The sequence below is a fragment of the Vicia villosa genome, linkage group LG1, assembly GCF_029867415.1.
Source record: "Vicia villosa cultivar HV-30 ecotype Madison, WI linkage group LG1, Vvil1.0, whole genome shotgun sequence".
Classification (NCBI taxonomy): Eukaryota; Viridiplantae; Streptophyta; class Magnoliopsida; order Fabales; family Fabaceae; genus Vicia; species Vicia villosa.
Window position 1 is genome coordinate 167,097,291 of NC_081180.1, and position 22,099 is coordinate 167,119,389.

Sequence of the window (22,099 nt, forward strand, 5' to 3'; positions counted from 1 at the left end):
TACACGTGTTGATTGGAAAAACTTGAAATAAAAGAACAATTGTATGACATGCATAATTATTGAGTTCTCAATACATTAGCTCACATGTTTTCTTTAGAAATAGATGTTGATTTTAAGAAAAAGAAGTATTTGATTAGTGTATACGTGTAACAAATTTAGGATTTAAGTATTAAGAAATCGGTCAATATAAGAGTCTATATGACGTAAACAGTGAGAAAGTCAGGTGTTGATATTTTATGCACTACTATTTTATGCATTGTGATGTATTATGCAATGTAAGTGTTATCACTATTTTTCTTGTGTAAATTCTTAATTGGGCTCTTTTAGTAGTTATTTTTAAATAGGATAAGGATGGTATGTATTGTCTATTTCTTTATTTTGATACCTTTTTTATTGTGCTTGAGTTTATTTCGTATTTTTTGTTGTAATTGGTCTTTAAGACATATTGAAGTTCTATTGTGCGTTGTTAAAAAAAATTATCGACCTCTTTGGTAATAATTAAAAATTTTGTAAACTATGTAGTAAATCAAATTTTAAAATAAAAACAATTAAAATTGGCGGGTCGGCCCGCCAACTTGTTAGTAAACGAGGCGGGCTTGACTATTGAGCTCGGATACCTAAGTTGGCTTGCCCCGCCCTGCTTTTGGACGGGCTTAAACGGGGCAGGCCACCCGCTTTGCCACCCCTATACACAACCTGGGACTATGTGGGTTGATCTGCTCATACGTGTGTCCTACAATATATTTGCTGCAAAATTATTAATCATATAATCATGGTTTATGAATGCATGTGTGATTGTTTGTGTGTTAATGTGCATATTATAATTATGATTATGTACTATAACATTGATGTGTGAGAATCTATTATCTATCTATAAAAATCAAAGTACTTGGAAATACCAGATATAACCTTCTGATTAAATGCCTAAACTTTTCTAATTCCAAGGATAAAAAGGACTATTCTACGCCTTGCTTAAACCTCATTTACTTGACATTTAATATTGCTGACATGTCACTCCACCAATTTTTCTTACTATTTTTATTTTTTTATTTAAATTACACTTAACCTTTTCAATGCATCTTTTGAACCGAAAAGTCACATGGGAAAGATGAAAAAAATCAATGCATTAATTTTCAATTTTCCTCATATTCTCTCTCTTTTTTACCCTCCCCTTTCTCTCTAAACTTTTTTATTCCTCCTCATTCCTTTTTTTCTACGCTTAGAAACCATAATAACTTTCCTAATTAAAGGTAGTGTTGTCCGAGCTATGCAAGGTTCATATTGATTTGTTTCCACTATCGTCTTCGTCCCTCCTTCACCATATTAGGGTTTTTTGAATCCCAATTTCCTTAAACCAACACTGAACCCCATTAAAACATCACCAATTAATGTGTTTTCAATTCTTACATTTTGTCTCCATTCAACTATACAAACCAATATCAAAACTCTTCAATATTTTTTCCTCATCGATTTCACGTGAAATAAAATAGACTTCGATAGTGACTACAATTATTCATGGCTTCTTCTTTAGTAATCACTCCCGAAGATGTTTTGGAATCACTCATGAACGACGACGCAATTGATTGCCTTAGATTGAAGATTATCAACCATCTTAAAGTCATGTAGGTTTGTTGTCCTCGATCATCGCGCTGAAGAAGTTATCGGTTGTAATTGGCATGCTTCATTCCGATTACTTTGATCTGAGTCACATTATGATTCAATATTTTTTTTTCTCGATCCATTGTTGCAATCTTCATATTGTGATTTCGATTTTGATTTTCATTTCGTTTTTCAGCATTGCATTGAAATTAGGAGTGTTGGAGCAATCTTATATCAGTTTGTTGCAGGGAAAACACCTTTACTAGAAACAATAAAATCCAGGTATTTGAAGCAGTTGAGTTTTCTTCTTCTTCTTTTTGAATGCAAAAACAAAGCATTTCTTATGTTGCAATTGTTATTATTATCTATACCGTAGTTTTTCTATTGAGTACGACTCTTTTAGCATTCTTAGATAGCTCATTGTTGTAATCATGAATAAACTCTACAATTACTACAAAATATCCTTTTGAGTTCAACATAATTATAATTTGCATCTGATAGTCAAGGTTTTTGTTACTGGTGAAGGTATATCATCTCTGATTGTTGTTTTTACAGTGGATGCCATGAGAAATGCATGGAAGGTATATCATCTCTGATTGTTGCTGCTTCAAGAAATGACTATATGTTTTATTTAAAGGTCTTTATAGATTTATGTGAGGCCTGTTGCCATGATTGGAAGTGCAAGTAGAAAGCCTTATGTGAGGCACGTGTTTTATTATTTAATTTTCACTTGTTTTTAGTATTGAGATCTTGGAGAAGAACACAACCAAGGCGGTCGAAAGAATACAGATGTTTGAAGTTCTGAATCAAACAAAGCTACTTATTAAGATGATGGAAGGGATAGTTGCTACTTCTTACTTTGCTAGTGTTAAGTTTTACATTGACCCAAGTGAACTCTTGAATTTGTTTTGCATTTCTATTTTGAATTTTTGTGCTTATTTATGCTACTTTTAATATTTTAAACCACAAAATATTTTAATACCAATAAAATAATATTTTCTATGGCTATATATTGATATTGATGAAATGATTCTATAGTGTTGGACTGCTTTTAGGAGGTTCAGAATTGCGGTTGGGACAAGTTGGATAGCAAGGGTAAGGATAATCTATCTCATGGAAAGGCTTTCTATCATGAAACCATACTTCTACAGCCTTTGCAATGGTCCGTAAAATTTCGGCAACCCGAATATGTTAGCTATTCGACTCTACATTAGATGAAGAATTCAGTGTAACAACAACCAAGAAATTTGATTGAAAACTCGTGAAATGTTATATTTTTCTTAAGAAAGAGAAAAGACGTTAAAATAGTTGTTTTAGTTCAAAAGCCACGAATTGAATTATGTTTTAAAAACCATATTGGATTGAATGCAAATGAGAACTATTGATCCCCTACATAATTCTATTAATTTTACACTAACTATTGTTTTAGATTCTGCTCACATCCCAACCCTCTCAATGCTGGTGGGGGTGATGCTTGGTTGCCTTACTGTGTTGCTGATATAACTATAACTATAACTTTTTCTTCCCAACCTTCCCAGCTCTTATTATGTTATATGTTTGTATCTATAACTATAGATATGCACCTATATGTACAACAGTGTGTGGGTGGGTTAACTAAGCCCTCATACTCAAGCTTTTAAATTTTAGTTTAAAAGTAAGCCCTTAAACTTTTTTCATTGCTGATCGGTCACCATTTTACACTTAATTTCATCATGAATTCTACACATGATCGTCATGTTTGGTAACACTTTGTGTTTGTTTTCAAATGTTTTCTTTAATTTATCTAGTTGTAGTTTATTTGTTTGCAAGTTGCTTTTGTGCCATTTTCATTGTCAATTGGGTGCTTTTGATCTTGTTTGGTAATGGTTTCAGGTTAGCTTTGAATGGATGAAAGATCGCATGTCCAAGAGGTACGCAAAGGGAAGCAAGGAACAAAAAGGAGTAAAGAGGAAGAGGCTGACACGGTCTGCCCGTGTCACCTGACACGGCCGTATCAGGCCTCCCGAAGCATAGTTTCCCCAAGACCAGAAGCTGACACGGTCTTCCCGTGTCAAGTGACACGGCCGTATCAGCTGTGCGGACAGAATTTCTGAATTTTATGTTTTTACGAATTTTAAGTCCCGGGGGGAAATTGGGTATTCTGGCTGGGATCTGAAAACCTAGAGAGGTTAAAAGTGATTTGAGAGACAAGGAGAAGACACTTTTTTGGAGATCGTACGATAGAATTCCAGAGAAGAGAAAGATAGCTTCATCAAGGTTTTGGAAGACGGAGAGATTCAACGGTGGACACCATTGAAGATCAGAGTTCTCCTAATCTTTGTAATGTCTAAACTTGTCAATTTTGGTTTCTTGAATATTATGAGAGGCTAAACCCCCCCAATGCCAGGGGGTGTCCCTGATTTGAATTGTAATGACTATGATCTTCGTATTTCTTTAATCAAGTATTCGTATTATGCAATTTAATTGTCTAATGTTTTTATGCCTTCTTTGTTGGACAAACAAGGATTGATCTCCGGTTAACAATTTGTAGGACTATGATTGTTAAGGTTTTTAGGCAATTGAATCTGAAAATATCACCTAGGGCTAGGGATACCGTAAGGTTATTTGAACATTCTTGATTATTTACATCTTTGGTTTACAAACCTATGTTTCTAAGGACTTAGGCAATAGGATTGCAAACCAAAAGGTTTTCACTAAGGACTTGGGAAAACACCCTTAAGAACAAATGGTTGCATCATATGAACTTGTTAAAGAGATCTTCTTACAGAGTCATTATAAGGAAAATCATACACCTACCTTGGCATTGCTCTAAATTTATATATAAAAGTTCAACTTTAATTTCAGCTTATTTTTATTATTTTAGCTTATTTCGTTGATCATTTAAAACAACACCCCTATGCTCTTTTGTTTAATTGATTTAGTATAATAACTTGTATTTCCTACGCAATCCTCGTGATCGATACTTGGGGTAAAACCCATTATAACTACACCGGTGAAAATAGTACACTTGCTATTTTTCCGATCATGTTTTTGGCGCCGTTGCCGGGGATTGCCAAAATATAAGTCATTAATTAGTCAATTAAAATTTTATTGCTCTGCAATTAAAATTTTATTTTATTATTTTTTTCTGAAATTTTTTTTTTTGTTTTTTTTTTGTGTTACTCTAATCTAATCATTGTCTAATCTTGCATGCAAGGTAAGGCCTCAGCTGAACTTCTTTTTGACGCAGAACCATAAAGATCATTGCAAGCACGACTCCGAGAAGTTAAGAGGAAAAGACTGGCATCGAAAGAAGAATCACCTATAGTTTCAGAATCGGAAGAAGAAGCACCATCAATTCAGTCCGAGCAGTCAGATTCTGAGGCTGAAACTATGGCAGCTGATCCACCGCCTCCAGAGAGACTTTTAGGGGATTATGGAAGGGATAATGCACCGCTTGGAAGAATGACCATAGTAAATCAACATGTTAATGTGGCACACTTTCAACTACATCCTTCCACTATCCGCCAGTTAGAAAGCAAGCCTTTTGCTGGGAGAATCAACGAAGATGCGAATAAGCATCTACAGAGATTCCTCACCACAACAACATCATTAAAGATAGAAGGTCATTCTGAAGAAGCCAAGAGACTCGTGATGTTCCCATTCACTTTATCCGAAGATGCGGAAGAGTGGTTTTACTCACTTCCAGCTGGAAGTATCACAACATGGCAACAGATGGAAACAACTTTCCTTAATGAGTACTTCCCAGCTTCAGTCTTCATTCGAAAAAGATATGATATTGTAAATTTCAAGCAGAAAGAAGGGGAGTTGCTGGGAGATGCATATAAAAGATTCAAGAGGTGTTTGGTTGCATGTCCTACTCATAACATGGATCCAACCGAGCAAATGCAGACGTTTCTTAATGGTCTCCGAGTCAAGACAAAACAGCTTATAGACACTGCAGCCGGTGGCTCAACTAATTTTTCAACAGCCTTTGGTATCAAGAGAATCATAGAAGCTATTGCCGCTAACGAGCACATTGAGTTATATGATCGTGCAATGAGCCAACCGGAAGGTAAAATTGATTTGAAGCTCGCAGATCAAGTGGTTAAAATGGAGGAACAAATTGCGGCTGAAGTAGAAAGAAGGTTAAAGAAGATGAATATTGGTGAACAGAAAGTAGCACAGGTTGAGCCAGTCACTTCGGTTTTGTGTGAAATATATGGTGGACCGCATTTTGCTATGCATTGTGTGGCAACGCAAGAACAGGTTGAACAGATTCATATGTTGAGGAAAAATAATCCATACGCCAATACATACAATCCAGGTTGGAAAAATCATCCTAATTTTGCATGGAAGGACCAACAAGGAAACTTCCAAAAGCAAGGACCAAACCAGTTTCAAGCTCCAGCTCAACCACAATGTAGCAACCTGCCTAAAAATTATCAGCTTTCGAGTCGCCACCTATTCTGAAGGGCGAATAGGAAACCCTACGCAGATATGAGATTCAGGGTAAGTTATTATAATCAGGTTGAGGGAAGGTGTTAGGCACCCTCAACCCTTTCCTAAAGGCTAACATTGCAAAGATAAGGGTTCATGGCAAAAGATAAGGTTTATAGCTAATAAAATGAAAAGGGTAAAAATTAAGGTTTAAAACTGGATTGAGATTTTTAGGGGAGAGACTCGCCTTGTTACCAAATGCCTACGTACCTCCTTATGGAGGATCAGAGTCCACGTAGTTCGGGGACAAGGTTGTACGCCTTATGGTTGAATTTGTGATGAATTTGTGATTTGAAATTGTTTTTAGAGGCTTTTTGGATAGCCTATCGTAGTTGAATTTGATTTGAAGGGTGAACGTGTTTTGAGGTTGGCGTACAACCTTGATTTAATTTGTTACTGTTAGATGCGGCGATCGATGGATTCAATCGGTATAGCTAACAGATTTATTGGCATTGCTGGTTACTCAGACCGATAGATTCGATCATCGCGGGCAGCAAATTAGTTGTATTTTAATTTTTAAGTATTTTATCTCTCGTCTAAAGCGACTGATAGTTTCAATCGGGTCGAGGAGAGAATTAAATAAGAATTATTTGGATTATTGATAAACAATTTAACTAAATCATTATTAACGTATATATCAAATTAATCCAAATTATTTCTCGCCTAATACGACCAATAGGTATGGTCGGTTCGGGGAGAAAATTAGTTGGAATTACCAAGAAAAGAATAGTTAAACAATTATTAAAATTATCACACAAAATTAACTGGTTTATTCATTAATTAATTTTTAGGCGCAGGGGGTGTACATTGTTTTAAGGGTAGTAATTAGAGGGTGTGCGGATAGTAAAGGGCCAAGCCCATTAACATCAAGGATCCGTTGGATCCAGTATTACGCAGGTGCACGGAGCTGGGGTGTATGCTCAAGGACATGGCCGTCTGATCTTAATCCACACACAATGGACGGCCTGCATGTGTTTGAGGTTGAGGGTGCATGCTAAAAGGATGGCATGAGATCATAGACTCATTGCCAGCCAAGTGGCTATCGTGAAGCCACTTGGCGTTCATCCAACGCCGGTGCAGGGTTAAACCAAAAAAAAGAAAAAAACCCACATTTGTTTCATTTCCCCGATCTCGCTCTCTCTCCTTTCTTTGCTTTTCTCTCTTCCCTTCTTCAATCAACCCAGAACACGGCCTCAAACCACCGTGAACCTGCCACGAACCACCCCTAATCCCAGAAAACCGATGAAGATCATATGATCTTCATCTTCCCAACACATCCTCTAACAACTTTCTACCCAGAAGTACCAAAAACATATGAACCCTAACAAACTCTATGAACCCTAAACCCCCAAATATAAACCCTAACCCCAATTTCGTACCCAGATTCAAACAATAATCGCTAACAGCGCATGCAAATCAAGATTCTAAGCTAGGTTTCGTTTTAGAGATTACCTTATGTCTTGAGTTTCTGAATGAATTCGTCCCCCTCTTAATCCCCTTCTCTGTGTGTGATTCGCAGGTACGAAGAACAAGCGGCGGCGGCTAGGGTTCTCTGGAGAAATTTTTCGATCCTCTTTTCTGTTCTCTTCTTCTGTTCTTATAGTCTAGGTTTAGATTCAATTAGGAAAACTTAGATTAGATTATTAAGTTAGTTATTTGATTTGATTCGATTGAGATCTGTGAGTTTGTACACGATTCTTCTTTAATAAAAAATTTGATTTGATTTTATATTTGTTAAGATTGGATTTTGATTACGTTTTGATTTCGATTTGATTGCGTTTGATTCAAGCATGGGCCTGGGCGGAGTTGTTTTAGGGTTTCGTGGTTGTTGCAGCGGCGGCCGCAGCTAGGGTTTGTGGAAGCTGTGTAAGGAAGGAGGTGAACAGGACCGGGCCAGCTTGACCCGCCTGTTTGACCCGAGCTTTGATCCACGCGCGGCCCAATCCATGGCCCAGTTTTGTTTATTCGTTTGGCCCAAAAACAGCAACAAAAACGCCAAAAAAAACAGACAAACAAAAAACCCAATAATCTCCATTAACTTATTTAACAAATTAATTAATCAATAAGATAAACTTATTTGGTTAATAGTATACTTCTAATGACCCAAAAATATTTTAATGACAGTAATTAGCAACAATCAATAATTATATTAATACTAATAATGAGGCTTGATTAATCTTAATAATCCCAATATTAATTTCAAAAAAGATTAATAATAAGAATTACTAACATTAATAATTCATAGTTATTAGCAATATAAACATTATTTGGAAGATAAAAATGATTAGATGGTGATGAATATATGAGCCCCAAAATCATGTTGGATTTTGCTATTAACACCTTCGTTTTATTTCAAATAATTTATAAGGGAATTTTATAAGAGATCGAGTTTAACAATGGATATGTTAAACCTATGACTCCTAATTTTTAACACCCTTAATAAATTAGAACGGGAATCGTACCGGGTAAATTTTGGGGTATGACAGCTGCCCCTATTTAATTATCTTAGATTGAACAGCGTGAGAATACGCAGGTCTCACACTTTTTTCAGATCGAAGAGTTATTAAATAATGGAAGACCCCTAAATTTACCTCGTGCTTGAGTGTGAGCGAGATGATCGTCCTGCTAATGCCTGAGTCTTATATAGCGAGGACTTTTCGTCAGTTGTGGTTAGCTTACCGTATTGCCAGTAAGCTTTCGTAGTTTGTGGACCCAATAGGATTGCTTGCTATAGTTCTAGCAAGTTCACCTGCACCCATAGGGTTATTTGCGAGGGTGATGATTTGGATTGAAGTTGAAGGTGCCATTATCACTGCCAAGGGACTAACATGATAAGACGTAACGCGAGGGTTACGATTTGGTTTGAAATTGTCGCTATCACTGCCGTGATAAGACGTAACGCGAGGGTTACGATTTGGTTTGAAATTGCCGTTATCACTGCCGTGATAAGACGTAACGCGAGGGTTATGATTTGGTTTGAAATTGCCGTTATCACTGCCGTGATAAGACGCAACGCGAGGGTTACGATTTGGTTTGAAATTGTCGTTATCACTGCCGTGATAAGACGTAACGCGGGGGTTACGATTTGGTTTGAAATTGCCGTTATCACTGCCGTGATAAGACGCAACGCGAGGGTTACGATTTGGTTTGAAATTGCCGTTATCACTGCCGTGATAAGACGTAACGCGGGGGTTACGATTTGGTTTGAAATTGATCATAGAGTTTGAAATAGGGTTCAAGAGAAACCCAGCTTTATTTGTAAAATGATGCTCTGCGAATGTATATGCTTATGACTTATTGCAGATGCATGCATGCTTATGCAGATGGCACATATGTGAGTGTATATGAATATGGGTATGTATGATGATTTTGACGTATCATCTCTTGTCACCCATTGGATTTGTTTAGCTTTCCGAACGGCTTTGCAGGTCTCAACTCAGATCGTCTGAAGTTAGTCTACTGGGATAATGCTTTCGGGGCCAGGTGTATATCGACTACCGGAGATGTCGTGGTTTTCGCCCCCTTTATTTTAGTCTGGTAGTTTGTAAGTTTCTTGTTTTAAGTTCAAAGTTTTAAATTTATGAGAAATAAATTATTCTTTGCATTTGGTATTGATATGACGAGATATGCAGTGTGAAAGGAAAAAGCTTTTATTGATTACTGCCTTAAATTGGCGAATGTACTTAAGGTATGAGAGAAAAAGAAAAAAAATGACAAATAGAAATGACATTAATACTGCTATCGCTCTTTTTTTATCAAGGGTCCCAGTAATCCTTCGACCTTAGAAGCAGATGATTGCACGAATCCCTATCCTTCGTAGTTTGTCTTCAGCTTATGACCAATAATTCTGCCTTTGTTAGGCGTAATATTTCTTGACCGCGTCGGAGTTGATTGGGTGCGGTAGCTCGTCTCCATCCATTGTAGTGAGAACTAATGCTCCTCCTGAGAACACTGTTTTTACAATATATGGACCTTCGTAGTTAGGTGTCCACTTTCCACGGGCGTCAAGTCGAGGTAATAGTATTTTCTTGAGAACAATATCACCTTCTTTGTAAGTTCGAGGGCGGACCTTTTTGTCGAATGCCCTTTTCATTCTCTTCTGATAGAGCTGTCCATGACACAAAGCCGTCAGCCGCTTTTCTTCAATGAGATTAAGCTGATCAAAACGGGTTTTTACCCATTCCGATTCTTCTAACTTTGTGTCGGCTAGGACTCTTAAGGATGGGATCTCCACTTCAATAGGGAGGACTGCTTCCATACCATAGACCAGGGAGAAAGGGGTTGCCCCTGTGGATGTGCGCACTGAAGTTCTGTAGCCGTGCAGGGCGAAGGGAAGCATTTCATGCCAGTCCTTGTACGTCTTCACCATTTTCTGTATTATCTTTTTGATATTTTTGTTTGCGGCCTCAACAGCGCCATTCATCTTAGGCCTGTATGGTGAAGAATTATGGTGTTCAATTTTGAATTCTTCGCACAGTTCCTTCATCATGTTATTGTTCAGGTTCGACCCATTGTCAGTAATGATCCGGCTTGGAATCCCATATCGACAGATGAGGTTATGCTTGATGAACCGGGTAACCACTTGTCTTGTTACATTGGTGTAGGAGGCAGCTTCAACCCACTTAGTGAAATAGTCGATGGCCACCAATATGAATCGGTGTCCATTAGAGGCTTTGGGTTCGATCATCCCTATCATATCAATTCCCCACATCGCAAATGGCCATGGTGAGCTTAGTACATTCAGTGGATTTGGCGGTACGTGTACCTTGTCAGCGTATATTTGGCATTTATGACATGTTCTTGCGTGTTGGAAACAATCAGCTTCCATTGTTAACCAGTAGTAACCGGCTCTTAGTATCTTTCTTGCCATTGAATGTCCATTCGCATGAGTCCCAAAGGTTCCTTCATGGACCTCCTTGATGATTTCTTTAGCCTCATTCTTATCCACACACCTTAGTAACACCGAATCGTAGTTTCGCTTGTATAGGATGTTACCGTTTAGGAAGAACTTAGATGCCAACCTTCTTAGTGTCTTTTTGTCAATTGTGGAGGCATTTTCTGGATACTCTTGTTTTTCCCGGTATTCCTTAATATCATGGTACCAGGGTTTGTCATCAGCTTGTTTCTCGATTGTGAGACAATAAGCAGGCTCATCAAAGTGTCTAACCGTTATTCGTGGCTCGTGGTTTGGCCAGGTCACTTTGAACATAGAGGAAAGTGTTGCTAATGCGTCAGCCATTTGATTTTCTTCCCTTGGGATATGAGTAAAAGTGATTGTCTCAAACTCAGCCATTAACTCCAGTATAAGGTCACGATATGGGATTAGCTTTGAATCTCGAGTATCCCATTCTTTGTTGACTTGGTGGATTACCAGTGCTGAATCCCCGTACACCTCAAGCAGTTTAATCCTTAAATCGATTGCCGCTTCTAACCCCAGTATGCATGCTTCATATTCTGCAATATTGTTGGTGCAGTCAAAGCATAATCTTGCAGTGAAGGGTAAGTGTCGATTGTCAGGAGACGTCAGGACTGCCCCTATACCATGTCCATATGCATTTGAGGCCCCATCGAACGTAAGGGTCCACACCAATCCTGGTTCGGGTCCTTCATCGGGCCCAGGTATTTCATAGTCTCTTACCAACATAATGTCCTCATCAGGGAAGTCGAATTTCATAGACTGATACTCTTCAATGGGCTGATGAGCTAGATGTTCTGCCAGTACACTCCCTTTTATTGCTTTTTGGGTGACGTATTGAATGTCGTATTCTGACAGCAGCATTTGCCATCTAGCGATTCTTCCTGTAAGAGCCTGTTTTTCGAACACATATTTGAGAGGATCCATTCTCGATATTAACCATGTGGAATGGTTCAGCATATATTGCCTTAGACGTTTGGAGGCCCATGCTAGGGCGCAACATGTCTTTTCCAACGGTGAATATCGGGATTCGCAATCGGTGAATTTCTTGCTAAGATAGTAGATAGCATGTTCTTTCCTGCCTGTTTCATCTTGCTGTCCCAGTACACACCCCATAGACCTTTCGAGTACTGTGAGGTACATGATTAGTGGCCTTCCGGGTACAGGAGGTAAGAGTATAGGTGGTTCTTGCAAGTAGTTCTTTATGGTTTCGAAGGCTACTTGACAATCATCATTCCACTTGATGGGTTGATCCTTCCTGAGTAGTTTTAATATAGGCTCGCATGTAGCTATTAGATGCGAAATGAACCTTGAGATGTAATTCAATCGACCCAGGAAACCCCGTACCTCTTTTTCTGTTTTTGGAACGGGCATCGCTTGTATGGCTCTTACTTTGTCAGGATCAACCTCTATGCCTCGCTGGCTTACAATGAATCCCAACAGCTTTCCCGATCTTACACCAAACGTACACTTGTTCGGGTTTAACCTTAGCTTGTACTTCTTTAGACGTTCAAACAGCTTATGTAGATTTGTAATATGCTCTTCTTCTGTGCGAGACTTAGCAATCATATCATCTACATATACTTCGATCTCCTTATGAATCATATCATGGAAAAGTGTGACCATGGCTCTTTGATATGTTGCCCCTGCGTTTCGTAACCCAAAAGGCATTACTTTGTAGCAGAAAGTGCCCCAGGATGTCATGAAGGTCGTCTTTTCCATATCTTCGGGAGCCATCTTGATCTGATTATACCCAGAGAACCCATCCATGAAGGAAAACCACGAAGCTTGTGCTGTATTATCCACCAAGATATCTATATGCGGTAGTGGAAAATCGTCTTTTGGACTTGCTTTGTTCAGGTCTCTGTAATCTACGCACATGCGTACCTTCCCGTCCTTCTTAGGAACTGGCACTATGTTGGCAATCCAGGGTGGATAGTCAACTACAGCAAGAAATCCGGCGTCAAATTGTTTGAGCACCTCTTCCCTAATCTTACTATCCATATCTGGTCGAACCCTTCTGCGCTTTTGCCTGACCGGCGCACATCCTTCTTTGAGAGGTAACCTGTGTACCACGATGTCTGTATCCAACCCCGGCATGTCACGGTATGACCAAGCAAAAATCTCTGCATACTTATGGAGGAGCTTGATTAGCGTTGCTTTTACGTCCTTACCTAGCGTTGCCCCAATCTTAATGTTCTTAGGTTCTTCATCCGTTCCTAAGTTTATGATTTCAATGGCCTCTTGTGGAGGGAGCATGCTCTTGGATTCCTTATCCACTAACCTTGACAACTCTTCCGGAAGTTCATCGTCTTCCTCATTCCCTTCTTCAGCCTGATTAGCGAGAGCCTCGAGTTTGTATAGAGTCTCAGCAGTATTATTATCGGTGGTGTCGGAAGGTGATCTGCACATGTTTTATGTTTTGTTTTCTTTTAGTATGCAGATGTGAATGTGCTTTGTTTGTGCAAGAAATTTATTTGTCATTTTCAGAAATGGAAAAGGAATAAATGCGAAAAAGAAAAAGGCAATGTTTTCAATACCAAAATGCAAAGACAATTTTATTAATAAACTTCAAACTTGAGAGTAAATGGGGCCCTTACAAACTAACTCTATGCTTCGGGCGAGGCATGAGTGTTATTGTCTTTCTTTATTAAAAAGGGAAATAAAACACACAATAGGAAATTACTTTGAAATGAAAACTATCTCCGGTATCTCCAGGCTTGTCCAATTCTGAAGCTGCTCTCCTGGCCTAATCATCCGGATAAAATTGGACGTTCCCTCCATGCTAGATATCGTGGATACATGCTCATATCCACCTGTAACAAAAGTCTGTGCGATCGGAGGGAATCGTTGCTCTTCCTTTGCAGCCTTCTTTGTTGGTTGGTATCCTAACCCCAGACGATCTTTCTTCTCTTGCACTTCTGGAATTTTTCCCCAGCCTTCCATCTTTGTGTCTTGCAGGTCTCTCCAGGATGTCACCGCCCTTCGTGTTTTCTCAATTGGTAGTGTGACAGCAGTGGCAATCTCTAGTGCTTGGAACGAAGTCTCCAATGCCTTTCCCCCAGCCTCAATGTATCGGTATGAGTCTAGATTGCTGACAAATATGTCCTCCTCCCCACTAACGGTTACTATAGAGTTTCCATCCACAAATTTCACCTTTTGATGCAGAGTAGAGGTAACTGCCCCAGCAGCATGGATCCAAGGGCGTCCTAATAAACATGTGTAGGCAGGCTCAATCTCCATCACTTGGAAATTGATGCAGAAAGTGTGAGGGCCTATTACCACAGGGAGGTCCACCTCTCCAAACACCGGGCTTTGCGACCCATCAAAGGCTTTGACCACCAGAGGGCTTGGTCTTATTACCAGTCCTTCCAAATCTATCTTGTCTAAGGTGGCCTTTGGCATCACATTTAATGACGATCCTGTGTCGATCAGCACTCTAGACAGATGAGCTTTCCCACATTGTATGGAGATATGCAGGGCTTTGTTATGCTCTTTCCCTTGTGAGGGCAACTCGTGTTCACTGAAGCTTAAGCATGCCCCAGCAGTAAGATTAGCCACCATTCCATCAAATTGATTTACAGTGATGTCTTTGGTTACATGGGCAGCACTCAAGATCTTCATCAGGGTGTCTCGATGTTTTTCTGAATGGATTAACAGCGAGAGGAGTGATATCCTGGATGGAGTTTGGTGCAACTGATCCACTACCTTATAATCACTTTTCTTGATTAATGCCAAGAATTCTTCGGCATCTTTGTTAGTGATTTCCTTGTCTATGGGTGTGCTTCTTTCAGTAGGGACCATAGTAGCTTGATCATTTGCTTGTGCTGAATTCTCTTTTGATTTAGCAGTATTGAATATGCGACCGCTACGAGTCATACCCCCAGGCCCGACGATGTTTGTCACATCGGTACTAGCATTAGACTCATATTCCCATGGAACTGCTTTCATCTTGTCCACAGGATATGGATCCCTGACTGGGATAATCCTAGTGTGTACTTGTGCGGGTATCAGCAGTGTGGCTTTGGCGCAAGGGATGATCAACGTCTTCCTTGCCCCTTGTCTTGGTATCATTAACGGTTCATTCCTGTCCAGCATGGCCACATACTCTTCCTCAGGATATTCTTTAAACTGAACTACCCCTTGATTCACGAGTCTTTGCAAGGTTGTCTTAAAGGCTTCGTTATGTTCGAGGATGAACCCCTTTGCAAGTAGATACCTCTTAAGGGCATCTATGGGGGAGCTCCGCAGTTGAACAAACTCTTGCTCGGTGACTACCTCTATTGCATTGACTGTGCCATCATGACGGGGCATAGGGTTTGTCTTCACATTAGGTTTGTCAAAAGCAATTGCTCCTGACTCTATCAGGTCCTGAACCTTGTGCCTAAAGGCCCAACATTTTTCCAATGTATGCCCCGGAGAATTGGCGTGAAATTCACACCTCTCATTAGCTTTGAAATTGGGCATAGTCTTTCCGGGAATCGGAGGTGGCATAGGCCTGAGTTCCACTAACTGCTCGTTTAATAGATGCTTCAGTATCTCGCTTTTAGAAGTGGGCAAAGGGTCGAACTTCCTCGGAGGGCCTTGGAATCTTGGTTGAGGTGAGTATGTCATGGGAGGTCTAAACTCTTAATGTACTACTGCGTTGGTCTCCCCTTCCTTCTTTTTAGCGAAGGTTGAGGTGGGCCTCTTTGAGTGATAAGAGTTAGATGATACTCCTTGTATTTTCCCGCTCTTAATTCCGTCTTCTATCCTTTCACCAATAACCACTAAATCTGAAAACCCTGAGGACACACTCCCTACCATTTTATCGTAGTACGGCCCTTGTAATGTAGCCATAAACATTTTTACGAGTTCTTTTTCCAACAGGGGAGGTTGGACTCGGGAGGCCATTTCCCTCCATCTCTGTGCATACTCCTTAAACGATTCCTCTTTCTTTTGTGACAAATTTTGGAGTTGCATCCGATCGGGTGCCATGTCCAAATTGTATTTATATTGTTTTAGGAACGTATTAGCAAGGTCGGTCCAGCTTCGGATGTGAGACTTCTCTAATTGCATGTACCAGTCAACCGATGCTCCACTCAAGCTATCTTGGAAAAAATGCATCATCAGCTTTTGATCATGAGCATAAGCAGCCATTTTTCGCACATACATGCGCAAGTGACTCCTCGGACAAGAGAGCCCCTTGTACTTTTCAAAGTCGGGTATCTTGAATTTATGAGGAATAGTCAAATCCGGCACCAAGCTCATTTCATAGGTATCCACATCGAAGGCATCATATCCTTCCATTGCTTTCATCCTTTCTTCCAGCGCCTTGATTTGTCCACTCTCCTTGGAATTCTCCCCAGAATCAGCAGAGGTCAGCTTTGGTTGAGGGACTTGATCTGTGTCATTAGTGTCCCCATACTGTAGGTCCAAGTAGTCCTCATCCTTAAGCGGATTGTTGATTGGAATGCGAACTGTGCGAGACGTCCCTTCTTTCTGAGTAGTAGGGATAAATCCTTCTTGAGAAGCCTCTCCCTCTTCATGGGTCGTGGTGACCCTTTTAGATGCGTGAGCATTCGTTTTGTGAGGGTCATAGCCTCGAACATATCCTAACAATGGGTTGCCATCTTTAGGTATCTCTTCATACTGATCATGAACTTCTTTAGCTTTGTCTTGCTTATCTTTGAGGTCTTTCATGAAGCTCAGCACTTGGGCCATTCCTCCCTGGAGGTCTTCAATAGTACCTTTCAGCTGGGTCATTTCTTCACGAAGTGCGGCTTGGTTCTGCTCTAGCTGTTCCATTGCTTTCTTCTTCTGAGCTCTAGTCTGGATGAGTGATCGGGTTGCAATGGTGTGACTGGAGATGACGACAGTTTTCCTTTTAATGTTTTGAAAAGAAATGCAATGCTGCGCGTGCTATGAATGATATGCAAATGCTATGCTCATGTCTTATCCACATTATAATATATTTATATATATTTATATATTAACATATATGTCTATATATATATATATATATATATATATATATATATATATATTCTTTTTTCTTCTTTTTTTTTTTTTTTTTTGTAGTAGGAACCTTTTTTTTGAATAATTCTTTTTGGTGAAAAATTGCAAGAAAATTGAATAATGCGGAAATAAACACACTTTATTAATTTGAAATAAATTAAAGGAAGTACAAATTAAAATTGTTCAACTTTGTGAAAAGAAATAAACATCAACATAAACAAGATTCTTAATTTTAAAGCGAAAACTAATAAATATCTAAGAACGCCTATGAATGTCCTCCTTGAATTTGTCCACCATGCTCCTACAAAGCTCCAAGAACTCCTTCACTTCTTTGGGAAGGATGATGGGAGAAGACTCCGCTTTTTCTAAACCCTTTGGAATGTCTAGAATTAAATCATTGCACAAGTAGACTAGCTTGTCATAATTCTCACGACACTTCTCATATTCTTCAAGCATCTTGGGAACCATGCTCACATGCTCATTTGCTGTAGAAACAATTGTGTATTGTCTTTTCCAATGGTCTCTTTCGTTCAGGGTTGCCTCGTGTACCTCTCTTTGTCTTATGAATATTTCCCTAAGTGATACCATGGCTTGGAATGCTCTATTGTACTCATCGGTGCGCTGTAAAAGTGCTTCTTCCGTGGTCAATCTCCTTGCGCGCTCTTGTTGTCCAGAATTGCGAGCTTCTTGAAGATCATATTTGAGGTTCCTTATTTCCTCCTCTTGATCTTTAGTCCTATCAGTTAATTCAAAGACCACAGCTTCTAGATTTTTCTCAGATTCAGCTTTGTCATGGGAAGCTTTCTCATAGCGCCTTTTCCACCTTGCAATTTCTATGCCCGCTTGTTCCAACCTTTCATTGTGTGCAATCAAATCAAAGTTAGCACTTAGGACTCCTTCGGTTGCTCGCTTCCTTTTATTCCTTTGTCTATCATTTTCTTCTTTAGCAGCTTGAAGCTCTTGGTTCTTCTCTTTAAGATCGAAGCGCAGTTGACTTTTTTCGTTGGAAAGTCGAAGTATGTCAAGCTCTAATTCTTCCTTTTCCTTACGGGATGCCTCTAGGGCAGCCTTGATTCCTTCTATCTCTTCGATGGATAGAGAAATAGGATTAGGAGAATCGGGCTTGTACGCGGGATCCACAACAAAAGGTAGCAAAATTTTCCCAACTCTCTCTTGAACCCATCTAGTGTAAGGTTCCTTAGCAACAATATTCTTCGGCCCATAGTTCTTTGTTTGAACATGTTTCCAAGCTTGAATGATTTTCTTTAGTGTCCTTGGATCTCCTTTCCCATTGTTACTTAAGAACATTTCTTCCACTTGTTGATCGGAAGGCTCACAATCCATAGAATGACCCAATTGGCGCAATGCAAGCACGGGATTATAATTGATGCAACCCAAAGTTCCCATTAAAGGCACATTATTAAATTCTCCACATTTATAGATAATTCTTTCAGAATTCAATTTTCTCGCAAACCAGAGAATAGAATCCGCATTGAGAGCCCTTAGCTTTTGAGACCATTCATGCCTAGTCAAGTCTTTGATTAAGTAGCTAGCCTTGTAAAGATGAGAAGTCAACCAAGAATACAATAGATGAAGACAACAAGATATTGCTCCCCTTTTCTTTTCATACCGATCATGGATAGTATAGTAAATATTAGCAAGAATGGTAGGAGTTGGATCCTCTTTTGAATTTCTGAAAGAGGTAAAGACATGGATAGCAGCATCATCAACATATTCCGCCTTATTAGGAAGTAAAACAACACCAAAAATTAAAAGAGCCAAAAAATGTCCACAAATGTCCCATTGTTTCTTTTGAGCATAAGACATAGCTTGAGCTTCCAAATAAGTTCTTTTAATTCCTTGTATTCCTCCATCGGTTTTGTGATTAGCTTCTAAATCCGCAACGGGCACTTCCAAAGCTTTGGCTAAATCAGACATTTCAGCCCTTTTTCCAGCACCTGTATAAAATACTTTTTTAATTCTTGAAAACCCAAGCATAGCATCCATCTCCTCCAAAGTAGGAGCTAACTGAAAATCCTGAAAAGTGAAACATCTGAGCGGTGGATCATAAAACTGTATCAAGGCAGTAATTGCTTCTTCCTGAATCTTGACTTTTAGCAAATCCAGAATATTCCCATAACGGCCCTCAAACCTATTCAAAGCAGTTGATGACATCTTATCCCTTATATTTCTCAATTTCTTGATGTCAGGCACTGAGACGGTGAGATGGACAATAGGCTTCTTAGCATTCATTTTTCCTGAATTTTCACCAAAAGAATTATTATTATTTTTTTATTCTTCTTTTTTCTCTTTTTTTTTTACCTGTGGATAAGACATGATAAAAATATGCACATGATGTATGATGCATGCAAACAATTATACAAAAAAACACAATATTATAATAATAATAATAATAAGCACATATTCAACATATAATCACGTAGGCCCTATGTTCATAGGTTCGACGTAACGGCTCGGGAGCCTACCCTTCCCATGGGAAGTTCTAGAAGGTCTCATGGGATCATTCGTAGCCGCCGAGACTTTTTGTCTCATTGGTCCATGAGGTTCGAATTTTAGGGGTTGGTTCCCAGAGAGATCAGCTAACTACCCAGTCCACCCCTCAACAAGGTCGAGCCTCGTATCAGAACTTTCCGAATATTTAACCCACTCTGAGTGGAATTATAATAAGACTCGTAGGCGATGTAATTCCCCTCTGGTCATTATTATAATCCCCACGCTTAGGCTTAACAGCAGTGAAATATACCCAATAATGCAAATTATATAACAATTAACATTTAATGCAAATATGGCAAATAAATATTTAATAAAAAACAATAAATAAATAAATAATTAAAAAAATCATTATTAGAAAGATAAACCTTCCCCCAAACCCTAAAATGCGCCACAAACCCTAAACCACAAACCTAAACCTAAACCCTCTCAAGCCTTAGGAGCATAATAATTCACCATATGTGTTTCCAAAGCAGAGTCGCCAGCTGTAGCAACCTGCCTAAAAATTATCAGCTTTCGAGTCGCCACCTATTCTGAAGGGCGAATAGGAAACCCTACGCAGATATGAGATTCAGGGTAAGTTATTATAATCAGGTTGAGGGAAGGTGTTAGGCACCCTCAACCCTTTCCTAAAGGCTAACATTGCAAAGATAAGGGTTCATGGCAAAAGATAAGGTTTATAGCTAATAAAATGAAAATGGTAAAAATTAAGGTTTAAAACTGGATTGAGATTTTTAGGGGAGAGACTCGCCTTGTTACCAAATGCCTACGTACCTCCTTATGGAGGATCAGAGTCCACGTAGTTCGGGGACAAGGTTGTACGCCTTATGGTTGAATTTGTGATGAATTTGTGATTTGAAATTGTTTTTAGAGGCTTTTTGGATAGCCTATCGTAGTTGAATTTGATTTGAAGGGTGAACGTGTTTTGAGGTTGGCGTACAACCTTGATTTAATTTGTTACTGTTAGATGCGGCGATCGATGGATTCAATCGGTATAGCTAACAGATTTATTGGCATTGCTGGTTACTCAGACCGATAGATTCGATCATCGCGGGCAGCAAATTAGTTGTATTTTAATTTTTAAGTATTTTATCTCTCGTCTAAAGCGACTGATAGTTTCAATCGGGTCGAGGAGAGAATTAAATAAGAATTATTTGGATTATTGATAAATGTAATACGGTGAACTGACTTTTTATCGATCGAAATGTCGCGGTAAGCAAGAGTCGCCACCGACTTTTATTTTATCCAAACTATATTCGGAAAGGCAAAAAGAAACAGAAAAAAACCTTTTAAGAAAATCTGAGTTCGGGGGTAATTTATGCAAAGGGAAGGTGTAAGGCACCCTTTGCATCCATGGTTTTCCATGGGCTCTTAATTGCTTTGCTTGCTCGTTTGTTTTTTTAAAAAAGGTAGATGAAAGAAAAAAGTGGACTTTAGCTCGTAAATGAGCGTAGCCAGTTTTCGAAGAATTGTGAGAAAGAATATTAAAGATGAGCATTGCAAGGCAATTAGGGGCAATTACCTTAAACTCAGATGATAGGTCTCTTTTTAGCCTTTCAGAATGAAAGGGTCAATCCTTGCCATAAGAGGGCAGGAAGCCTTTCGTTTGGAGGTAGAAGGGTCATCGAAATATCCTTTGCCATAAGACTGTCCCATGCCATAGGAGGGCAGGTAGTCTAAGGCAAGGATCAGAATAAGCCTTATTCGTAGGCAGCCAGAAGATACCTCAGCCTTTTTCCGTAGGCAACTTCCGAGGGTCGAGGTCATATTTGTGTACCGAAGGCAGCATCATTTAGGGTCGTATGACCTTTATTTATCGAGGCAGCATGGCTGAGGTATCCTCGTATTCGAGGGACGTGGCTTATTCTGCAAAAAACACAAAGGCAACAGGCAGCAGGCAACAGGCAACAAGGCAACAGAGAGGGTTACCCAAAAGCGTGCGTGTGTGCACCAATCACGTGATTATATTCAATTATATTATCTTGTAGATTAATGAGGCTAATTCAATTTAATAGTTGTCACTCCCTATTTTACTAACCACGCAGATAATATAAGGAAAGAAACAATAATATGGGGAAGGGGACAATGAAACCAGCGGATCCCTTAATAGGGTTTGACATAAGTAATAACTAAACAGAAAGAATAAGAGATTAGAGTTTAGGGATACCAAACTCGTAGCTTTGGCAATCAACGAACCCTGAAAAGGAGAAGGAGGAGACAGAAAGCAGAGAGTGAGTGCATTATCAAGTTCATGGGCAAACTTCATTAACCACAAAGAAAGTAGAATAATAAATTAAAAGTAAAATAGAGAGAAGGTACTTAGCTTGGCATTTGCCTAACAGGGTTGAGGGCAAGGTTTGCCTGAAGCATTGACTCTGACCATTGAGAACTGAAAGAAGAAACAACGAGGCCTGAGTGTACAGACAATTCATCGGCATTTAAAATAAACCCCAATTTTTAAAATAGGGAAGATAAACAAAAGAAACAAAAGGAAAGAACAATTTCGCATTAAATATATATATAAATAACGAGAGTTGAATCGAAACTTAGCTTTTAGTCTTGATCGGGCGCGTTGTCGGAAGGAACCATGTTGATAAC

At 39.2% G+C, this 22,099-nt stretch overlaps 1 protein-coding gene across 1 annotated transcript; it reads right to left on the minus strand.

Annotated features, from left to right (window-relative positions):
* Positions 1 to 13,602: 13,602 nt before the first annotated feature.
* Positions 13,603 to 15,307, minus strand: LOC131658918 (uncharacterized). Its single transcript, XM_058928168.1, has 2 exons — positions 13,796 to 15,307; positions 13,603 to 13,638 (listed from the first exon to the last, which is right to left on the minus strand). Exons 1-2 carry the CDS (start codon positions 15,305 to 15,307, stop codon positions 13,603 to 13,605), a joined length of 1,548 nt encoding a protein of 515 aa, XP_058784151.1.
* Between the last annotated feature and the right edge of the window lie 6,792 nt (positions 15,308 to 22,099).